The sequence below is a fragment of the Arachis hypogaea genome, chromosome 6 (assembly GCF_003086295.3).
Source record: "Arachis hypogaea cultivar Tifrunner chromosome 6, arahy.Tifrunner.gnm2.J5K5, whole genome shotgun sequence".
Lineage (NCBI taxonomy): Eukaryota > Viridiplantae > Streptophyta > Magnoliopsida > Fabales > Fabaceae > Arachis > Arachis hypogaea.
This window is the reverse complement of record NC_092041.1, coordinates 7506562-7530797: the sequence shown is the minus strand read 5'-3', so window position 1 is coordinate 7530797 and position 24236 is coordinate 7506562. Positions and strand designations below refer to the sequence as shown.

At 27.9% G+C, this 24236-nt stretch overlaps 2 protein-coding genes across 3 annotated transcripts; one reads left to right on the top strand and one right to left on the bottom strand.

Annotated features, from left to right (window-relative positions):
* Positions 1-10111: 10111 nt before the first annotated feature.
* Positions 10112-11299, bottom strand: LOC112695736 (uncharacterized). Its single transcript, XM_025748195.3, has one exon. It carries the CDS (start codon positions 11161-11163, stop codon positions 10303-10305), a length of 861 nt encoding a protein of 286 aa, XP_025603980.1. The 5' UTR covers positions 11164-11299; the 3' UTR covers positions 10112-10302.
* A 3393-nt stretch (positions 11300-14692) lies between these two features.
* Positions 14693-16704, top strand: LOC112695735 (uncharacterized). 2 transcript variants are annotated; one of them, XM_029298868.2, is made up of 3 exons: positions 14693-15196; positions 15304-15447; positions 15897-16704. In XM_029298868.2, exons 1-3 carry the CDS (start codon positions 15111-15113, stop codon positions 16495-16497), a joined length of 831 nt encoding a protein of 276 aa, XP_029154701.1. In that variant the 5' UTR covers positions 14693-15110; the 3' UTR covers positions 16498-16704. The 2 variants fall into 2 exon arrangements, with proteins under 2 accessions (XP_029154701.1, XP_025603979.1); XM_025748194.3 differs by having other exon boundaries at positions 15885-16704.
* The last annotated feature ends 7532 nt before the right edge of the window (positions 16705-24236 follow it).

Sequence of the window (24236 nt, the reverse complement as noted above, 5' to 3'; positions counted from 1 at the left end):
TGTATTTATATATAAATATATTGGTAGCTGATTTTAGTGTACAAATAGTATTTTTTATTTTAATTATATATATTTAAGTGTATGTGAAATTTTATCATTTAAAAAATTATATAAACGCATAAATATAATTCAATTATATAAAATTTTTATCTATCTCATCAAAATTAAATTTATATTTTTAATACTAAAAGGAAAAATTATACATAAAAACAAATATACCATTTCTCAAATATATAAATATTGCAAATCACTATGGGGAACATGCATGTAAGGCATGACGCAACTTTGAAGGTGATGTTCTCGATGTTTCTATACATTGCAGTCCGAAGCCAGCAATTTTTTAAAGAAACCAATCATTTATTAATTAAAGAGTGATCTCACCAAAAGATAAAAAATATGTTGTCTGCTCCTATACATTTTAAAAACCTACACAAATAATACAGAGAGAAAAATCAATGTGTCAATCCTTTTTTTTCCTACAATGTGTACAAGTTGAATATGGATATGAATGTTTTTCAAAAGATATAGATAATTTATTGACAAAAATAAAACATAATTTTTTATTTATAAGAATTAAAAAAGTAATAACACCTACTCATAAATAAATGATGGTAGCAAATTAATATACCAATAACAGCAGAAAAATGTAACCAAAAAAATTAGAATAGAGATAATAAATTAAATAAAATTTTTAATATAAAAAATCTTTCAATGTAAAAAGTAAATATTATGAGTTACCAAATGATTAAAATAAGATATCAGAAAATCATAAATCATTGTACAAAATGTGCATACATAAAACCAAACAATTTAAGTATTAAAATTTAGAAAGCAACAACTAAGATAAAAATACTACAAAACACAATTGTTATTGTGCGACTAATATTACTAACTACAGATCTCGCATTGAAGATCTCATATTGAAGATCTGGATGGTAAAAACGAAGAATTAGATGTCTAAAATACACTATCTAAATTTGAGTTCGTTCAAATGATTGATGAATATGCAGTGGCTAATTTACAACGATAATTTTGTGTATGTGCAAAAATGATTTTCTCTCTTCTCTTTTCTAGTATTTTTCTATTCTATTTTAGATGAGACCTCTCTCAATTAACTCTAACTCAACCTCAATCACTTTACTCTCAACAAAGAGCAACCATAGATTTGGACACTAACATTTGGGTCTTTTCTCCACCTAGAAAAAGATCACAAAATCCAATAAATCTCTTCTCCTCACGACTATGTGGAGGTAATTGCCAATCTGACAATTAAACAACAAGTTTCAAACTTCCACCTTGGTAATTGTCTTGGTCATCATATCAGAACTATACTCATCAGTGTGAACGTTTTCAAGTTCCACCGACTCAATATCCAAAACATCATGTATCCAGTGATATTTCACATCAATATGTTTGGATCGATAATGAAAAGTATAATTTTTTCTAGATGTATAGCACTTTGACTATTACAAAACAATACATACCTCTCTTTGTCCAAAATTAAAAGTATTTACAAAATCTTCATTATCAAGTCTTTTACTTGAAACCAAATTCAAACAAATATATAGAACATGTTTAACATCTTTGAGTTGCAATCACATTCCTATATTAGTCTTAAAACAAACATCTCCTATATCAATCACCGTAGCCAAACCATCATTACCCTTCTTAAGTACTTTAAAATTATTTGGAGTATAAGAAGTGAAGAACTCCTTTTTTAATAAATATGTATTAAAGCACCATCATTAGTTGTCCGGTTGAACTCATCATCATAAATAAGATTGATCTTATACTCATAATCAACAATATCAACAATAAGAAGATCATTTGAAATAGAAGATATATGATCATTACCATCAATCCACCATCATCCTTCTTTTCTTACTTATTTTTGTTCTCCTTTTTTTAAAGAAAGAAATATTTTTGGACGTGGCCCATTTTATGACATTAATGACACTCAATATTTTTATATCTTGACTTCGATTTACTCCTGCTTTTACTTCTACCTTTTTTATCTCTGCTCTGATTTTTTTTCGTGTTTTCAGTGAGTAGCATTTCAAAGTGTGATGAAGAATTCTGCGTCTTCTTTCTCATCTCTTCATTTAAAATGATACCCTTTAACAAGTTGTATGGTCACTTTACTATTCAGAACAGAATTAATAAGAGATATATGAAATGTTTTTCAAAAATTTGGTAGAGTATTTAGCAACCACAATTTATAAACATTATCTTTAAACTTGATTCTCATGCTTAACAACTAATCAAAAACTCCTTAAAATTTATTTAAGTAATCTAATACCAGCAATTTGTCTTTCTATCTCAAATTCATCAACTTACCCAATAAGTATAATTTATTATTGCCGGACTTGAAAGCATACAAGGATTCAATTTGATTCCACAAAACTCTAACATGCGTTTCATTAGCAATTTGATTATAAATATTATCATCCATTCATTGTCTAATAAAATCACAAAATTGTTGATGTTCAAATTTCAAACTCCCATTCTTCATATGTTTTAGACTCTAGCTTATGTGTAGTAAATATAGGTAAATGTAGATTTTTGACAAATAACAAATATTTTAGTCTGTCCTTTCATAGATGAAAATTAGTGTCATTCAAATTTATCATCCTATCTAGTATAATTATTTTTTTTATCTTTCAACTAAGTTATAACCAAATGTCTAAAACTGAGTTCTGACATCAAATGATAGGAATAAAACACACAATTTTTTTTGTAAGAATTAGATGAGCAATAATATCTACTCATAAATAAATGGCAGTAGCAAATTAACACACCAATAGTAGTAAAAAATGCACAGAAAAATCAGAAATAGAAAAAAGAACATAAAGGATTATCATGTGTTCATAACACACAGCGGAAGAAAAGAAGTTAATCCTAAAGATCTATTTTTGTGCTTAAATTTTATTCCAATAATAAATATATAGTAGATTAGATATAAATACCTGAGTACGCTAGTAAAAAAATCTTTTTCTCCTTGGATGGTACGAAGGCGCTATGCGTATCCACACCGAGACCAACCTTTGCTGTCAACTCTTTGACCAATGGATATCTGATCTAAATTGAGAACATCTTTGCAACTTTTTACACACCATAAAATTCTTCTGCAAGAATTAGGCTCACATACATTTATGTGTGTAGAGGTAAAGGAATAAAACCCAACCCTTGTGTTTTATTCTCTCTTATTCTCGTCATATTCCTCTACTCTTGGCATACATATATATAGTATGATATTTGTTACTGATTTTAAATTTGAATCTCAATTCAAATTTAAATCATATCTTGAAATTTCAAATCTGAATCCTTCAAATTTTATGAATCATATCATAATAATTTAAAACATAATTGATTTATTGGATCTCATCCAAATATATAATTCAATTTTAGAAATAGAATAACTAATTATTCTCAAATCTCATTTAATATTCTCAATTATCATATTTTTATTATATTCTTAGTGCTAGCAAAAATCACAATAATATTCCATTTGAATTAATATAATTATTTATTTGATCAAATCAAAATAATAATTAAATATTTCTACAACAAAGATTAGAACACTCGTTAGTGTGTGACTTCATAGGTTCAATACTAAGCGGGTAGTAAATTAGTCATACTAAATTTACTAATCAAGGTTGGCGTTTAGCAACACTCCTGAACGACCCGATAGTATGAAGTAATATATTTTTACTAAGAACCTTAGAAGAACAAAGTATAATTCCTTCTATCTTTCTAGCTCTTGGTTAGCCTTTAGAGTATGGTTTAATTGTAAAATTCTAACTTGTTATCATTATTATAATGAACTGTGAATGACTTAAGAAACTCATTTCTTCATTCATTCAATCCCCTTGGCCAAGGTTTTATTCATCTCAGTCATTATAATCATAGAGTTCAAACTCTTTACCAAAAGTTGACGGATTCCTTATTGACTAATTATTAAGGCAACTACTTAAATAAAGATGTTAAAAACATCTTTTTATGAAGATTCTTGTGTTAAAAGTGTACTTTGTTTATTTAGCCACACTTTAAAAAAAACACTTTTGTAAAACATCAAAATTAAACCATACATTTCATCATCTAATGATAAAAAAAAACATCTTCATATGAAAACAATAGTAAAATCTTCATGGTAGTATCTACCAATTATTAATTCTACAAGTATTTAAATCATACACAATATCCATTCAACTAGCACCCTAGGGTATTAGGTGTACGGAATCAAAGTATAATAAATACATTGTTAATTACTATGACAGTCGCAGGTCAAAGAAAACTCTACTACGATGTTCATCTTGAGAATATCCTATTGACAAATATGCGGTAATTATAACCATTAGGAATTCTAAAAGTGAGTCACTTTAATGGTCATATCTCTATATGTACCATCTATATATATAATTTAATAAATAAGATCTATTAATCTTTATCCAATGAAGACCATTATAAATATATTGATCTTTTCGGATTATTTAATGTCATTTTTAATAATCTTATGACCAAGAACAATTTAGATTAAATTATAAAAGATTCATCTCTCAATATTATGATTACTATCACAATGATAAATCTCTAAATTTAATTAAGGATCTTATTATATTAACATTTTAATATAATAACAATAACAAATTATTTGACACATGATTGATTGGATTGTGGTTATACTACTTATTCTCAACAGAACATACCAAAATTTTTAACATGAAAATTCTCTTTAATGTGAGAAGTAAAAATCACAAGTTACCAAGAACAGAAAAATCACTTCATTATGATCAAAATACGGTACAAGAAAGTCACAAATTATTGCACAAAATATGCATAGAATAAGCCAAATAACCAAAGCATTAAACCTTACAGAATAAGAACCAAGAAGATAAAAATACCACAAAGTTAATATCTCTAACTACAAACCTGGTATTAAAGATCGGAACGGTGAAAATAAAAAATTAGGTGTCTGAAACACGTCCATATTTAAACTCGATCTAACAATTAACGAATCTGCAGACTGCAATGACCAATTTACAGAAATAATTTTATATATGTACAAAAATAGCTTTCTCTCTTCTTTTTTTTAGTGTTTTTTATATTCTCTTTTAAAAGAAACTTCTCTCAATCCATCTTAACTCAACTTCTCGTTTCACTCTTAAAAAAAAGCAACCATGAACTTAAATATTAATATCAGGAGCGGAACTAAAATAATTCTTAAAAGAGAACCAACATAAAAATATAATTTTAGAAAAAAAAATAAAATTAAGAAAAGATTAATATAAAAATTAATAACCTTTATACATTAAAATTTTTAGGAAAAAAGACAGATAGATCATTGACTTTTCAAACTTTTGATAAATACATTCCTGACAAAATTTAAATACAAAAAAGTCCCTGACTTTAACAAACGGAGGACAATTTAGTCCTTCCGTCTATTTGCCTCTCATACACCTAACGGAACTGACTGACGTGGCTGAAACGGTGTACAGGTGTCCGTTACGGTGCCACGTTGAAAGGGAAAAAAAGTTCGAAGGACAAATAAGTTATTGACGTCATTTTACAAATAAAGTTCGAAGGACAAATAGATCCTTGAGAATTTTTTTTTTCATTATACTTCTATTATGCTTCTATTATGAGAATTTAGTTTATAAAATTAGGCTAATTTTTTTTGTATGAAAAAAATATTGGTGTTTTGTTGAAAATGGGAGAATGTAGTGTAATTATAGATGGGTGGATTTTTTTGTGGGAAGTCAACACGTGGGGGGGGCGTGGTGCAACACGTGGGGGGCGTGGTGAACACGTGGCATCATTCTGGCCAACACGTCGGGGCGTGTTGAACACGTGGCAGCATCTTAGCCAACACGTGTGGCCGTGTTGAATAATTTTCACAATACTGTAATACACTTCAAATGTCAATATTCAACCAAAACACCAATTTTCTTTCCATGTTAAAAATAATTTCTGATAAAATTATGCTTGTATTTTGAAATCTAGTTAACTTGTTTTATTCTATAATTTAAATTATTTGTATTAAAATTGTAGAAATTGGGCTTGTTATGTTTCTACTCTTTTTCTTAAATTGCATTAGTTTAGTTTTAGTGCATTTGTGTATTATATTAGAATTTGTTAAATTGCATTAGTTCAGTTTTCATCATACCAGTGGCATTAGTTAGCATCAGTTCATTTATGCATCAAGTTAGCATTAGTTCATTTGTGCATCATTCATGTATTAAGTTAGCATTAGTGCATTTGTGTATTATATTAGAACTAGTATTTTTATGCATAATAACATTACGAGAATATATATATTTTTTAAATTATAGTTCACTTTGTTCTAACAGTATAAATTATGCATGACACAGAAGATTTATAAAATCAAACTACTTTTACAAAAAAGTCGTAAGTTGACAAAAGTTTTTGACTAAGAAGACCAAGATATCTGCAGATAAAAAATTAAATAATAAAATTTTTAGTTATTATTTTTATATGAAAAGTCTAATTTTTTATTAGTAATTAATTTTAACATTCGTTATCTAAAATTTAAAATAATTTAATGTGTATAATTTTACATTTAAAATATTTTAATTGTAAAAAAATATCGAATGACATATTTTGATTTGTCAAATTACTAATATAAAATATAATTATATATAGAGTAAAAATAGTAGAGAGAAATATAAAAATGGAGAGAGGTAGATGAGAGAATTTAGGAAATGAGTTTATTAATTTTGAAAAAAAAAATTCTCAAGGACCTATTTGTCTTTCGAACTTTATTTGTAAAATGACGTCAATGACTTATTTGTCCTTCGAACTTTTTTCCCCTTCCAACGTGGCACCGTAACGGACACCTGGACACCGTTTCAGCCACGTCAGCCAGTTCCGTTAGGTGTATAAGAGGCAAATAGACGGAAGGACTAAATTGTCCTCCGTTTGTTAAAGTCAGAAACTTTTTTGTATTTAAATTTTGTCAGAAACGTATTTATCAAAAGTTTAAAAAATCAGGACCTATTTGTCTTTTTCTCAAATTTTTAATTTGAGGGCCATTGCCCCTTCTCCAATACTTATTTCCGTCCCTAATTAATATTTAAGCATTTTTCCTATACATAAAAGGAGTCTAAAACTTAACAATTATTTTCTATATTCTGGTTTTATAATTTATATTCTTATCATCATAAAATGAAATAAAGTGACACTTTTGCTTAAGTAAATTACTATACTTTATCCTATAATAATGTGATGATCAATTTTAACGATTAGTCGATTACACGACAAAGCATTTTTAATTGATCGTGGTCTGCTATAAATTTGTCTTTATTGTAAAAATGGTCAAGATCCAAACAATGCATAATACCTACACCGGGAGGATTTGTATAATTTTAAATTCAATACAAGAGAACGATGGAGGGATAAATTAAGGATGAGCGTTTGACTGACGACTGCATCCAATGAAACAGGGAAGCAACCAAAATGTCAAAATCAATTAGATCTTATCTACATTTTTTTTCTTTTTTTGAAACATATTTTTATCAGTATATCAGCAAATAAATTACGGGAATATTCTATGATTGATGGTTTATTATGAAAATTTAGGTATTCATGAGAATTTTCGGTTTATTTTATTTATGTTTAGGATATTTGTATTGTGGCTCTTTTTTATTATTTAAAATTAAATTTAAAAGTTTAAAAAGCTTATATTTTTTAAACAAACTCTCTTTTTCTCTAGTATATTGATGTATCACAATATGAATAAAGTAGAACAAAAACACTTATTTATTCTTAAAACACCTAAAACATTGCATTATTAATATTGAAACAAGATTGGACACCAAAAAAATATTGAAACAAGATTTTGCCCTGCTGTGCTGTCTTAGGAAACTATACACCTGTGGGTAAAGAAGATTGATTACATTTTAAAAATAAAAAATATTATTTACAAACAAAAATTAATTACTAAAAACAGTCATCATATATTTGTATATAAATACAAATATAATTTAACTTGTTTTAAATATATATTTATATTTCATGTATATTCTATACTAATTATTGATTTTAATATATATATTTAACATAATTATTAAATATTTATACTAGTAGAAATTGATTTTTTTAAATAACTTCTAATTATAGATATTACAACATCACAAATTTACTCACACTATACAATTACACATAAAACTTAAGAGTTTCCATCTATTATTTGGCCTTCGTCAAGTTTCAAATATGGATGCAGCATATTATGAGATGAGCCATCATAATTTGTCATTTTAACTAAAATCTTTGCCACATTATACTAATAAAATATTGGTTATTTTTATTTTGGACGATCATTAGAGTATTAGGCTTTTTGTTGTTGGTATAATTCATTACAGTATTAGTTAATTGCTACCTATTGCCAACAAGACTGTGTGTGTGTGTGTGTGTGTGTGTTTTTTTTTTTGTACAGTTGAAAGAATCATTATTTGTTTACAGTTGTGAATTGCCGTATGGCAGTGGTTTTAGCCTTTTAGGCCAACAGAACCAGATTGCGGTGGACTAAGCTGCAGCTTGGCTAGCGGTAATTTCAATCACTTCTTCCAAAACGGGCCATGAACTATTCTCCATTTTCAATACAAGCCCATAGGTATCACATTTATCTAATTCTCTAGAATAGCGGGTGGAGAAGTCCACCAAAAAAAAAAAAAAAACAAAAAAGAATACGAGATGGAGTCATTTGAGTGATGGAGGAACCAAATCATCTCAAAAATTTTTTTATATTGTTTAATATCTTCTTTCACATATTTTTTAAGTTTTACTTAAAAAAGTAAAGTGAAAAAATATACTTAATAACATTACTTGAAAAAAAAAGAAATTAAGATCTATTATTAGGTAAATGAATGGACTTAATGTATAAAAAAAAAAAATTTACTCAAGATTTTTGTGTGTCAGATCCTAATTAAAGAATCTATTGTAATCCTTGGGAAGAAATATCACTTTAAAATATTTATTATTAATTTCGTCAAGACTTAGGGTGTGTTTGGCAAACCCGTTTGAGAGGATAAAAGTGTGTTAAAGTTCTTTGAACGCTGCTTTTTAATGTTTGGCAATCTTTTTTCTCTAAAGCAGAAGTGATTTTGCAGCTTAAAAGCGCGTTTACTGGAAGCAAAAAATTGTTGCTTCTGCGTTCACTTCAGCGGGAGTTCGCCTTTGATGATCATTATTGGTTTTTTCTAAAAAAAATTTCATATTTGTTTCAAGTCATTTCAAATATTTTAAATTTTTTTTCAATTTTTAGTTTTTTTATATTTTAGTTTTTTTATTAAATTTGTTATTTTAATTCTATTATAATATGAATTATTGATCTTATTAAAAATATAAAGTAAATAAAAAACTAATCATACATAACAATGGAATCATAAGTAATAATTAATAATAAATAAAAGAATACTGAAAATACTAATAAAATTATAGAATATTTTTTGTTTGATATTGTAAAATTTATTATTATAATTCTTGTTCATTGTTTATTATTCTAATTTGTTATAATATGTATTATTGTTTCTATTGAAAATGATAAATTAAATAAAAAATTAATTATAAATAATAATAAAAGCATAGAATCTAAAACAATAAACAAAATAAAATGACTGAGAGTACTCATAAAAGGTACTAAAATATATTATTTTATATGTTATTTTTAATTTAATAAATAAATATTAATTTTTATTAAAAAAATTATAATAAAATAAAGTAAAATTTTATAAAAAATATTATATAAAAAATATACTAAAAGAAATATAAAAAAGGATTAAATATATTAAAAAATAATATTATAATTTAATATTATATTTTTTTAGTAATTAAATAATTATCTATCTAAAAGTGATTTTAATTAATATTATCCAAACAATTTCATTTTATTAAAATCAATTTTAGTATAAAATTGTCAAACATAAATCATGTTGGGACAAACTCACTTCTATCCAAAATTAATTTTACAAAATTACTTTTATTCAAACTCCAATTTGGGCAACTCTAATCCAAACACACACTTAGTATTTTGAAAATCTGATCATTGAGTTGCATATGTCAAAGATGCAATCATCATAATGCTTTATACTTATACAAAGTGGTGTTGTTAATATACAAATATCCATTACAAATCTATTGTAACTCAGCAAAAAGGTATAACAATAATTTTTTGTTTTTAATTTATTTTGGGTGCCCATAAGAATATTACTTTCATGTCCCTAATACAACAAATTTGGGTATGAAAAGAAAAAAGAAAAAATAGAGAATATTGCTTAAGTTTTACTTTTACACCTTGGCGTCATTGTCCTCACTAGTTTCCACCATGGAAATCCTTGTTCTTCTTCTTGTAGAGAGGGAAATCATGAAGATCCACACAAGAGTCTTGAGAATCTTAATGATCCCAATTATGACAGTGACATAATACAAACACCATCCAACAAAATCACCCATTCCCACATCCATAAACTGTTCCTTCTTTACCTCACCCATCACCACCAATGTCTCTACATCCTCCCTCATCTTCCACCACCACAAGGTTCCCAGGCTCGCCGCCATCACCACCCTCTCAACCAATCTCTCCTTTCTTGCTTCCACCCCGAACACCGTGTCATCCACCACCGGCCTCACCACCATCTTGGACCAAACATGTGTTGTCTCGTGCAGCCCCAAGAGGAACACCACCCTCCTCAAGAGGCTCCTCTCAACGCCAGAACCTGAGTCGCCGTCATCGTCGTAAAAACCAGCTTGAATGCTTCCCTCAATGCCTAACCCAACACAAACTTGGAACGCGCAAAGAAGAATCCACGCAGTGTAGAGACGAGGCTTAAAAGAAGAAGAAGAATATGTGAAAAGGGTGATGTTACCACCGGTGAAGCCATGGATCAAGGATGCAACAGTGAGAATGGAGACAAGAATGCAGAGAAGAGAAGAACCAATACGAAGTGCAAGGGACAGAAGATAAGGTGGTGAATAATGGTGGTAGTAGAAAGTGAGGGTTTGAAGGTAGTATTGAAGAGTAGAGAGGCTTGATAGAAGGAGGAAGGAGAGGGGTAAAAGGAGTGTGAGAAGTGTGAGAGTGATGAGGTAGAACACTTCCCTTGCAGCTGAAGCTAATGATGAAGAATTCATCAATGGATCTTCTTTCATCTTTGTGGCTTTTTTTTCTGGAAACAGCTACTAATGAAGGTTTGAGATCACAACATAAAATTGAAGCACATACATAGAGATAATAGAGGTATAGGAACTTAACAACTTCCAAGTGGTTGCCACGTCCATCGTTCATTTGCTTCACAATTTTATATTGGTTATAAAAATATTAGTTGAAATTAATAAATAATAATTTGATCAAATATATTAAATTTATCTAATAATATTTATGAATAGAATTTCATTTGAATAGTCAGATATTTGATAAGATGTATGTAGGATATTGTTGGTATTATTCAATTGAGTTGCATCCTTGAATCATTTGCGCGTTGGTTTGGTACAGAGGCTGGAAATGGAATTGGTGCTAACTTGGAATTTGGATTGAAGTGGTGCTGCCATATATGGTTGGCTGAAAATGCAAATTTAATTAGGTTAAGCCATTTGGACTTTTGAGATTTCAGATTTGGAGGACGCCGATACGTGCTTCCCCACCAAGCTAAGGTTCACTCCAATTTTATAATGTTATGTATATCTTTGACTAATTAACACTCTCTACTACCACTAGGTTTTTATTATTTGTTTTTCTTAAGGAAAATTAAACGATCACTTTTGCTTGCATTCTCTCACTTTAGAATAACACTTTGTTTGCACATCATAGTAGATAAATAAGCATTTTCGAAGTTAGCACACACTCAATTTTTAGTAATTAATTGAGAATAGCTTATAGGAGTGGGAATGGAAAGAAAATTCCAGTAACGTAACGTTACATGGATGGCATACCATACAACTGATACTCATGACTGACTCAAGTGTTAAGTCTTAACTACCGATGCTGCGGATTATTTTAGAAGGGTGGGTGGTAAAGGTAAACAGTAACTAATAACTATAGAAAGTAGAAACAAATTTGAAAAGTTTTTTTTAATTGTTCACGGTATCTCTTAACTGACAGAATAAGGACTAATTTATCGTGGATCAAAACTCCATTTAAGAATTTCTCGCTAACCAATGAGTTGGTGCAAGGCGATATTCGAACAAATTTGAAAAATTTTTTTTTTTGATAAATTTAAAAAGTTTTTATTTGGGTGGATTATTTCCTTTCTCTTCTTGCTTTTTTTTTCAAAAAAAAAATCATACGGATTGCCCATATTTATCTGAGTCCAGCCTTAGTTGTTTTTGGTCGTGAGCCAGCCTGTATTTAGATTGACCGTAGACATGGTTTTTTTGTTTTGGAGATGATAGTAGTAGGTTGGCCCAAATTAATATTTTTTCAGTTTTTCTTTTGGTATCCTCAACGATCTTCATTGTCTAACAAAAGATAAAAATAAAATAAATAAATCTACGCCACTATTTTGTTGGTAATTACCTCCGTTTAAAAAATTTTAAAAATTATTTTTTTGAGTTTTTGACTTATAAAAAATAGTAATATTAATGTTTAATATAATTTTTAAAATAAAATTTAAGTACTTATAAAAAAATTAAAAAACAATTTATCTCATAATAAATTTTTTTTATTATATTTTTTTTAAAATAAATATTTTATAACTAAAAATTTAAATATAAAATAATTTATTTATAAATTACTTTTTATATAAATATTTATTATTTAAATTATTTTTAAAAAAATTAATTAAACTGTTTATCTAAATTAGACTTAAGCAATTTCATAGTTTTTAACGGCAAAGCCTATATAAGTCGTTTCATGTGAGTTCCTTCAAATAAAATAAATAAATAAACTATATTTTTCTCTAAAGATAAGTATACTGAGTTTTTTATTCGGTAGACACCTATGTATGAGTTTATTCATTGATAATGTAAAGACTAAAAAAAAAAATTACCATATCCCAAAAATAAGATTTGACTTTTTGAGACTCAAGAGTCCAATAATTTAGAACCTTCTTCCAACGCCTTTATCTCCCATTTGGCTCTTTGTTGTTGAATGAAGATGGTGATAGCATTAATGAACAATGCCTATACTTTATAGCCTCAATTATATACATTGCCCCAAAGGGTTATAACTTCGTCCACTATTCTCCTGTTCAAAATCAGGCACACACACATTATCCAATCCAGCTCTGGAATTCATGTCACGTGACTCAATAATCTTATCTAGGGTTACAAAATAAGTGACAGCCTTTTTATAAAAATGTCAGCAAGCTCCGATTCGTTTTAGTGGACAGGGAGTAACATCCATGTCTCGGCACAGTCATAACTGAAGAATAATTATTTCACATAAAACAAATACTAACAAGTAAAAATAAGGCTAGATCCTTGGGATGATTGTGATCTATTTTATTTTATGTTAAATATAATTTATATTTTTTTAAATGGTGTCCACCAAATAAAAATTGGCCAACTTGCTGTGATGACATAGTCCCCTCCACCAAATCCGGTAGTAACCCAATTGCTAAGCAATATGGAAAAGTTAAGTAATATATTTTTGAGAGCAATGCTAATGCGGCTTTTTAATTTAGAAAAGTATAACTAGACAATGAGAATATTAAACAATGTGAATAATGAATATATATCGGATGTTCAATTTATTAGGTATGGGAATGATTATTTTAAGATTAAGAATTACATGAGTAATTTAAAGTGTAGTGTGTTTTATTTGAATTAGGTCAAATTTAGGATTCGTCATTCATATTATTCAAGAAAATCATTAATTACCTAATATAATCCAATTTAATTTTGATATTGGATTTATAGTAGTATTTTTTAATAATAATATATAAAATTTGGTGTGTTTTTTTTTTCTAAGAAAATCACAAATCTGACTCTCTAATTTGTAAATATTAACTTTTTAAAATTTTTTAAAATACAAAACCGACCATTTGATTTGTCAACTTACACAAATCTAACCTTATGATTTGTGAATGTTAATTTTTAAAAATTTTTAAAACACAAATCAAACCCTCATATTTGTGATTATCTCCCTACTAAATTAAAATACACCACTTCTCCATAACTGAGAATAATACAATAATAATTTTCATATAAAAAATTAGCCTGTTAATGCTACTTGATCAATAAATATTATTATTTTTAGTTAACATGTGATCAAAAATAATTTGTACCTATATTTATAAAAATTTTACATATAAACAATATATAATTTACATCTATTTTTATCAGAGTTTGCACATATAAATCAATACAATTTGCACTTATATTTTTCAGAATTTACACACATAAATTAATAATTTTTTATTAAAAATAATTTAATATTTATACTAATCAAATAATAATAAAAAATTAAAATTACTGAATTTTCAAAAATTTCTCTATCTTTTATTATCAAATCAGTTTAATTAAAAATTAATTTTTTAATCAATATCAATGATTTTTTAATTATTTTTTATTTTAGATTTTGAATTTTAATCTTAAGCAAAATATTCTAAAATATAAAAATAAAACATATTGAGGTTGATGAGAGCTGGTGGTAGTGATATATATGTATTATAAGTAAGGTGGGGTTGATGAGAGCTGGTGGTAGTGATATATATGTGCGTAGTTGATCATATGGCTTTATATTAAGGTGGGTACTCCCATGAAGATATTATAATTGTCTTCATGTGATGATTTTTCTTTTTGACCTTTAGATGATGGATTGTAGAGTTAGATTTTGATATGTTATAAAAGTGTTGTTTTTATTTGAAGTGTGGCCAAATTAATAAATCACACTTTTATACAAAGCATCTTCATAAAAAGATGTTTTTTACATCTTCATTTGAGTAGCTCCCTTATATTAAATGAATGAAAAGATAGATAGAAAGCAACTTGGGGGGTTTTGCCATTATCTATTCATAACTATTCACTGTCCTTATTCCTACTCCAATTTCTCTCTCTAATCAGTAAGATCCACTTTGCTTAAAACTGAATCTCAAAAACTACTACATACTCTCAAGCTTATTAGCTATAGCAGCCACTGATTGTTGCAACCTTCTACTATGGACGCCAATGTATCCACTAAACTTGAATCAGAAGAAACTTCTGAGGAGCTCAAATCATCAGAAACTCAGGCATCCAAGAAAAGGTGGACATAATATGCAGTTCTGATATTTGATTTTGGCTATGTAATTTCAACATAAAGTTTATTTTGTTGCAACTTTTGGTTTTCATGTTGATGTGCATGTGTGGCAGGAAAATGGTTGAGAAAACTGTTGTGAGGGTGAGGATAGGAGAGGGAAACAATATCAGCAGACTGAAGAATGAAGGGCTACCTTCAGATTTTTGGTCTTGGAGGAAATATGGACAAAAGCCAATCAAAGGGTCTCCATATCCAAGGTTAATTCACCTTCTTTGTTTAATTTCTATACTAGATCATCATCATCATGTAATAATGTTCTTATGATCTATATGTACCCTTAATTAGTCCCATATATATGTATATTATTCAGTCCTTCTTAATTCCAAACCCCTATAGAAATTATAACCTTTTCTTTTTTTGGGTTTCCAAAGCAATTCATTATGGTTAGATTTGATGATAGTAAATACAGAGAAACTAAGCCTATTTAGTAATAATTATTGGTAACACAAAATATGGAGACAGTTTATTTCAAGAGAGACTTTATTTAAACTTGTGTCACTTAGTGTCTCAGGACAGTTTCAAAACATAATCTTAATGTGTCGTTAGTGTGTAAAAGGAATTTCAATTTCAATTTCAACCCATGATTTTTGTCTCCTAGCTATGCCTTGAAGATCTTGGTATGATAACTGTGCAGGGGTTATTACAGATGCAGCACATCAAAGGGTTGTTCAGCGAAGAAGCAAGTAGAGAGATGCAGAACAGATGCTTCAATGATCATCATCACATACACCTCTACACATAATCACCCTTCTCCTGATGCAATAATCTCCACCCAGAATTTATCACAAAAACCAAAAGAACAAGAAGGTGGAGAAACCACAGAAGAAGAACTCTCAAAGGTGGAAGAACAAGAACAAGAACATGAACATGAACATGAGCATGAACAGGTTGAAGAAGAACACAGCACGGATCATGAGAAGCCAAGTACTACTACTGTGTCTATGGCCACGGCTGATGAGAAGAGTTTCCATTACTTGCAGTCTCCAATAAGCAGCCATGAAGATATTGTTGTTGTAGACCAAGAAGATCCATTCAAGCTAAGCAGTGAGAAAAGCCATGAAAGAATAGATCTTTTGTTAGAAGAGGAAGAGCCACTATGCTATGCACAGATCAAGAACTTGACAACGAAAAAATCAGATGAACTTGATTTCTTCGATGAGCTTGAGGAGTTGCCCATGTCTTCACCTTTCTTGCACTTCACGAGGAGCATTTTATCCGATGAAAGGATTCCCGTTTTTCCTTCTTGATTCACGTGTGTCTTTTTTTTTTTTTTGGATAATTGCCACCACCTAGAAGAATGTATCTATCTATAGTAGTATTATTGTTCAGATATGTTATTTATCTCCTGATATCATCCATTTGGGTTAGATTTTCAATTTTTTTTCTTAACTTTTGAAGCATGGACTTAGTCATTTTTAATTTAATCTATCATCAGCTATTACAATTTTTATAAAGTTATTTCATGTAATATAGTTTCTGATTTTAAAAATCATGATTATTGGTTAAATTTGATCATTTTTATTTTAAAAGGTGCACGCATGGAATTGGGGTTGGACTGTTGGAGTTGGAAGACATGAGGGAGAGGATGGAGGAATGGGGGGGCCAATGGCATTGGATGTTACATTTGGTTTTTATTGAAAGATAAATGATAAATGGCACGAGGTTCGCGAGGTAGTGCTCTTCTTTTTTTGTCTTTGTATAGCACTCAGCACTTAGCAAGGACCAAGTGTTCCCTTTTTCTTGGGTGCCCAAAATGATGGAGGAGTTAGTGTTGCTTTCCTTTGCCACTTTTCTTCCTATCATTATTCTCTTCACTCCCTTCTTTTTGTCAACACCGGACACTTATTTTATTTTTTGATTTTATCCATATAAAAAATGAACACCCACTTCACTTATTTCTATTTACCCATTCTTTTTTTAATAAAACATTTTTTATGATGTCCTTTAAAAATATGTATTGTTTTGCAATATAATTGCCACCCCTTGGCACTACTCAACGGTTATTACTCTTTATGGTGTCGCTTTTGATGAATATTTTGAAGACTAAGCTAATGTTACTTATGGTTTAAGAAACCAAGTTACCATTGTTTTATCTTTAATAATGCCTGATTAAAAAAGTAAAAATAGAAAGAATTTTTTCATACTATGAAAAGTTATAATTAATATATAATTATATATTAATTATTAAAAACATTTATGTAAATTTTTTCATCTCATATTCGTTCCTTAACCAAACACACCCAAAAACAATTAATTACAAATTGTAATTTGTAACAACTATCACGTTTTTGCATGATCGTATTTTTGCCTACCCCATAGAAAGTAGTTTCAAAGACTGATCACTTGCTGTACCTGAATGTAATAAGATAATATATACACACTCTTTTTTAAAGGTGAGGTTAGGTAGCTCAGGTGACAATTAGGATTTTTTAATTTAAATTAAATAATTATAAAATTTATAAAAATATATAAAATATAGAATAATTACTTAAATATATAACGTATCACATTTTGAGTATTGAAAGCAAAATTCAAATACGGACGTATTTTGGATATTGAGATTTCAGTCAAACTATGACGCAACGAAAATCTGATGTATCCCAAACGTATTCGAAATACGTTTCACATAGAGAAATAGATACTGAGCACCCGAGATACGTTTAAAAAGGAGTCGCATCACCCAAGATACGGTCAAACCCAAAAAGGAGTCGCATCACCCAAGATATAGTTAGAAACAAATTAGCCATAGTACCCAAGATACGTGTATTATAGTCTAGATTTTTCTGCATTCTATCTTTGAGAAAAATTCTATATATATTCTCCCATACTCAACCATTAGTCACAATTCATTTTTTTTCTATTTTCTCTCTTTTTATCCTTTAACTTTATTCGCACAGATAATAATCAGTTTTTTTTGTTGTAATTTATTCTAATGGGATAGTAAAAAACAGTGATAAATAAGTGATTTTTGAGTCTACTTCAATTGTGATGTTATACATTTACTGTGTTGATACCCTACATGCCCTAAAGACGGTCATACTAAGTAATATAAGAAGAATATATTCTAAGGAGGTTGGGCGGGTTGCATATAAATTTTTATCTGCCTTTCTAAGTAGTGGATTTACTAACAAGTTATTCTGAATTGAAGATGATTAGCATGTAAGGGTAATGTTTGACATACATGTAAAACTAATGCCACAACATAGCATAGAGTGGTATGTTGCAGTTCGTAACGTAGTTGGTGGTAGTGGATCGTCCTTTTCAAGTCCTCAAGTAATCTAGCTAGATGCAAAATCGATCTATATTGTCGAGAGCCATCTGTACTTTAGGAACTCGAACTGAAGGTGTTACAAAGTTACTAAATTTTTCCAAACTCTTGAAAATGAAAATCTCAATTGCAAATAATATATATAGGCCTTTGACTATATTTTCGGTACTGTGACCCCCATATCCCGGTGCACCCAAGATATATAAGATTTTCGTTTCTTATAACCCGAGATCTTAATATCCAGAATACATCCGTATTTGAATTTTGTACTCGAGATGTGGTATGTTGTGTAGTTAAGTAATTATTCCTTTTTTTTGGTATTTCCGTAAATTTTATAATTATTTAATTTAAATTAAAAAATCTTGACAATTATTCTCACGTTTTATTATTATATTCTGTAACGTTTATAACGTTAATATACGAACGTGCACAAAATATGGCATCAGCAAGTAAAATTTTCTGTCTTTTACTTTTATTAAATGAATGAATCCGAATCCATTAGAAACATAAAAGTTACAAATCAAGATTTTCTTTTTCCCCCGGTAACAACTACAACGCCGTTACTATGTCCAGAAAACAGCTCTTCACAAAGGCCATCTCATGGTTTCTCTAAGAATAATACAATACGCTGAAAATAAAAGATATAAGAAGGATTGCCCTGTTATCGCCAGAGTATAGATAAGAGATTGAAGGGTAAAGGCACAAGTTGTGATCAATTTTTACCTGAACTTTTTGGCACGTAATTACATGAATACCAACATGGATAGCATAGTTAAATTGGACTCAGCAGCCAAGAAGATTGTTCTTAGCTAACAAATACGCTTTGATGGTTTTACCTGGAAGTGAAAAATCTCAACTCCGCAGTTCAAACGGTAGCCCGATCTTTACCCTCAGCCACAACTTCTAACGGCTGGAGGGCTTTGAGAGGATTCATTATGATACCATCTATGAATCCATATTCTTTGGCCTCTTTTGCGCTCATGAAAAAATCGCGGTCAGTGTCCTGGTTAATCTTTTCCAAACTTTGTCCAGTGTGGTAAGAAAGATACCCATTCAGGTTAGCCTTGTGATGCAGCATTTCATTTGCCTGAGGATCAGGACTGATGATTAATTTTCTGTCAAGAATTGTACAAAAAAAAAAAAAGGCTTAAATAGGTTTTTGGTCTGTATAACTTTTCTTTGGCCAATAAAATTTTTAAAGTCTCTATTTAGTCTCTATAACATAATATTAGTTGATACAGTGCTTGCACTAGAGAAAGTTGATTTTAACACACTAGAAACTTGTAAAGATTAAAGACAGGTTCAAGGTAATAATCATATTGAATAGAAAAAAAAAGGATAAAAACCTTCTGAGGATCAACAGCATCAAGGTAAAGAAGCTGCGCAACTATGGTGTTTGCGATGTCATCGTCAACTGCTCCGCCGCAACGTGTCTGTTATATATCTCTAATTTTAAGGCCAATATGTGTCACATGTTCCTCTTTTATTATATTTGAAATCAAATCTTTCCTTCTAAAATTAAAGAACTCTCTTCTCTTTACTCATTCTATCTCTCTTATATATCATTATCAATGACTAATTACGAATTTGACAATAAAAATATACAACATAATATTCTCTAATTATATTTAAATTAAATTAAAATTAAAATTGAAATACTAAAATTGAAATATAGCTATATTATATATTATATTTATATATTACTAACTAATTTAATAACTAAAATGTGTCACATGGCACTCTCTTATTAAAATTTAGAGAAAATAATTTTCTCTAAAATTAGTAAACATCCTTCTTATATTTTCTTATCTACATCTCTTTTTTTTTCTATTTCTCTTTATCCTTCTCACTTATATATAATTTATATTTTATATTAGTAATTTGACAAATCAAAATGTGTCACAAGATATTTTCATTATAATTAAAATAAAAAATTTTCTTAACTTTCAAAATTAACAAACTCCCTCTCTCATTCTTCTTCTTTATCTTTCTCTCTCTTTTCTCTCATTCTTTATTTTTTTCTATCTTTATGTTCTACAAAAAATTAAATAAAATTAACAACATAATATAAGTTAAATAAAAAATATTATTATATACATATTTTTATTTAATTTTAAATTTTTACTGCTTATCTTTTTAATATATATTTTCACTTCTTTTCTTTTAAATATTTATTACATATACTTTTTAAAAAAATACTAATATTGTAATTAAAAGTTAAAATTAAGATTCAATTGTTTTAAAAAAATGAGTTAATTTTATAACTATCAATATAAATTTTTTTATGTTAATATCTAATTATATTTTTATATATAAAAAAATATTATTTTTAAATAGCAAGTATAAAAATTAATTATTTCTATTTGTGCAACAAACTTAATATCTAATCAGATATAAAATTATACACATTAAATTCTTTCAAATTTTAGATAACGAATATTAAAATTAAGTAAGAAAATTAAACTCTTTCATTTGAAAATAATAACTAAAAAATTTATTATTTAATTTTGTTTAAGACTTTGGTCTTCTTAGCCGACGGGGATTTTTATTCCTTACGACTATTTTATAAAAGTAGTTTAATACTATACATTTTTTGTGTCATAATCTATAATATCAGAATCGACGTAATTTTAAAAAATTTATATTCTCATAATAGTATTACAAGTAAAAATACTAGTTATTCTCTATATACCAAATCATATTGTCAGCGTTATAATAGTTGAAAGACTGATTTACAAAAATTCAGCTTAACATTACCACCATATAAGATACAAGGAAAAACAAATATACCTTATGCAGTGCGTAGTGGCGGATCCAGAAATTTTATAAGAGAGGATCAAATTAAATACAAAATCAATTAAAATATAATATAATAAAAAAATTAATAAAATATAATTTATAGTATATAAGTCATCAAAATTAATAATTATATTATATAAAAATTAACATTCAATTAGATACTTTATGATTTTGATATTTTTAAATTTGTTCTATGATATTTCATATAACTAAAATTATCAATTTATTATCTAGAATAAATTTTAAAACATTCTTTTTTTTAACATATACAATTATATAATATGCTAAAAATTCGTTTTTCATCTTGTTTTAATAATTTTTATTGTTTAAAAAATCTATTCAATTGTTACTGTTGTTATAAAAAAATTCAAATAATTTTTTTTATAATTGTTGATTTTTTACATTAATCTAACCTTATATATTTCAATAACTTTTTAATTATTTATATATTTATAAACTTTTATTATTTTTTAATTATTACTAATATATTATAATACACATTATAATTTATACATATTACTAACATATAATTTTTTTTTAGTGTGTAATATATTAAAATATATTTAATCTATAATTAATAGATATATATTAATTATATAATAATAATAAACTAATAATACTACTTTTTTTTTTTAAATTGGGGGAGCATGGCCACCTTAAGCACCCTTAAATCGGCCTCTGAGTTTATGGACCAAACACCCTGGCATGAACTACTGCTACTCTGGGTTGCCCAAGACAAATTGGACCGAACCTTAACCATTGCCTCTAAACTTCCAATGTAACACGTTAAATATTTACATGGAGGGTTAAGTGATCTATGTAGGTACGAAATCACCTTCGTCTATAATGATGAACCTTAAATTCCTGAATTAAAAAATTTGGCTCTGCTCCAGACATTACTGGTAGAAAGAGAATGGAAAAGGATTCGTATGCTTTTATGTGCGAAAAAAACTACGAGGTGTGCAGCAGATAAAGAGAAAAACCCTTTGATGGAACCTGCTTCTGCCATGATGAGGTTGTGATGCTGAAGTCAAAAACTACTACAAATCTTGGACGAAGCTTTTTTCGTTACCCATCCTAATAGGTATGAAATATTTATGGTGTTGATTGAAGCACGTTGAAAAGGATGTTATAATTTTTCTACATTATTAAATCGTTTTTTCTATCTAATTTTTCTGACAAAAAATGAATAAAAAATGTGAGTATTTTGTTTGGACCGCTGAAATGAAAGAGGAAATTGAAAATTGGGATATAAAAATTAGAGTCGGTAAAAGAATGGAAAAATTGAAAGACACAAAGATAAAACATGCAGGTATGAGGTCAAGTGTTGTTGAGGAACATCCGAAGAGGATAGAAGTCTTGTTACTGGGAATGGATCCTCTCAATTTTTTTAACAATTAAAAAATAAAGTATAATCTCTCACTATTAATTTTATAAGTGGAACCAAGAATAAATATGAGAGAGAATAATAAAGAATTAGAGATTACACTTTACACTCTCAATTTTTTTAACAATTGAGAGGATCCATTCTCACTTGTAACATAATATTAGAAATATAGTATTCATAAGATTCATGTAAGCATTTAACGTGTCACATAAGTGTCTTCGTTAACGACGAGAACCAATGACTAACGTTTAACTCAACTTGTCAAACAGAGAAGAAATCTTGGGAGTCATTTTGTCAAAAACAAATGTTAAGGTCTATTTTATTAAAAACAGAATTTTTTAGGGTCCAAAATGATCATTTTCTGTGATTAAAATCTAGCAAATAGATGATAAAAAAATTCAGCAAAAAAAAAAATAAATTTAAGAATTTATATCATATACATAAGATAAACTAAAATAAAATTTATAATAATACAATATTATTAATTATTTTATTAATTATTTTACAAATATATATGTCGAGAGTGGATAATACTTAAATCCGACCTCCATCTTATATCGCCAAAGCTCCTGTTCTGATCGAGTAAGAATGGGATGAACACTTGCAAATCTGAATAATATTGTTATTCTTACTTTTTTTTTTAAGAGTATCTGTCTATCTACCATAATTTGAGTTAGCAGGAGAGAAAAGAATATGTAACTATTTTTTAATTAATTAATATGAATTAATTTTGATATTTAAATTTATAATTTAAAATTTTAAGTTATGAATTTATGATTCAAAATTTTGAATTTAAGATAAATAAAATAATTTTAAAAAAATAATTAAAAAATTGATTATCTAATATTATTTTTTAAAAAATTTTAATTTGAATAAAAAATAATACCTATCAATCCGCTAGTAAAAAAAGTAAAGAGTTCAGGCCTTCAGGGTTCAGCTTCTCTCATAATTAATAGGGAAAAAGTTAATTTGAAATTTTGAATAATTAAAAGGCTAAGAGCATAGCAATTTGGTATTACAAATAAGGATTTAGTTAAGAGGAGTCTTAAAGAGCCAGCAGATTTTGTAATTTGTAGTCACTAATTAATTAATATTACTGTTTTTAAATTTTAATGGTATAAGATTAGTTTTGTTTTTTTGCTAATTAAATGATGACCAAATTTTAATAAAAATGCTACTCCTACACTTTTTCTTTAGTTAAAATATACTTTTTAAACATATATTAAAGTTGCTAGTAAAAAAAATTAAATTTCTTTTCAATAAAGATTAAAGAATGAATGAATGAAACAGTCGGAAAACAAGTGTCCCGTGATTAGCTGCAGCCTGCAGTTAACCTTTTTATAAGATAGGTTCCATCATAAGTTTGTCTTCACACTAATTTTTGAAATTAAAAAAAATAGATAATTTAGTTTTTAAAATTGCAAATGAGCAGTCCAAAATACGAGCTTGCAAGTCTCAAATATGAAACTGCGATAACCTAAAGGTGATAAGTGATAACGCTACACTGCATTGCCAACTATATCAAAAGATAG

Excerpts from the sequence above, each read along its gene's own strand:
- LOC112695736 (XM_025748195.3), bottom strand. The coding sequence starts at position 11,163 with ATGAAAGAAGATCCATTGATGAATTCTTCATCATTAGCTTCAGCTGCA.
- LOC112695735 (XM_025748194.3), top strand. The coding sequence starts at position 15,111 with ATGGACGCCAATGTATCCACTAAACTTGAATCAGAAGAAACTTCTGAG. Across the intron at positions 15,197-15,303 it reads ACTCAGGCATCCAAGAAAAG|GAAAATGGTTGAGAAAACTG; the intron begins GTGGACATAATA and ends CATGTGTGGCAG. Across the intron at positions 15,448-15,884 it reads AAAGGGTCTCCATATCCAAG|GGGTTATTACAGATGCAGCA; the intron begins GTTAATTCACCT and ends ATAACTGTGCAG.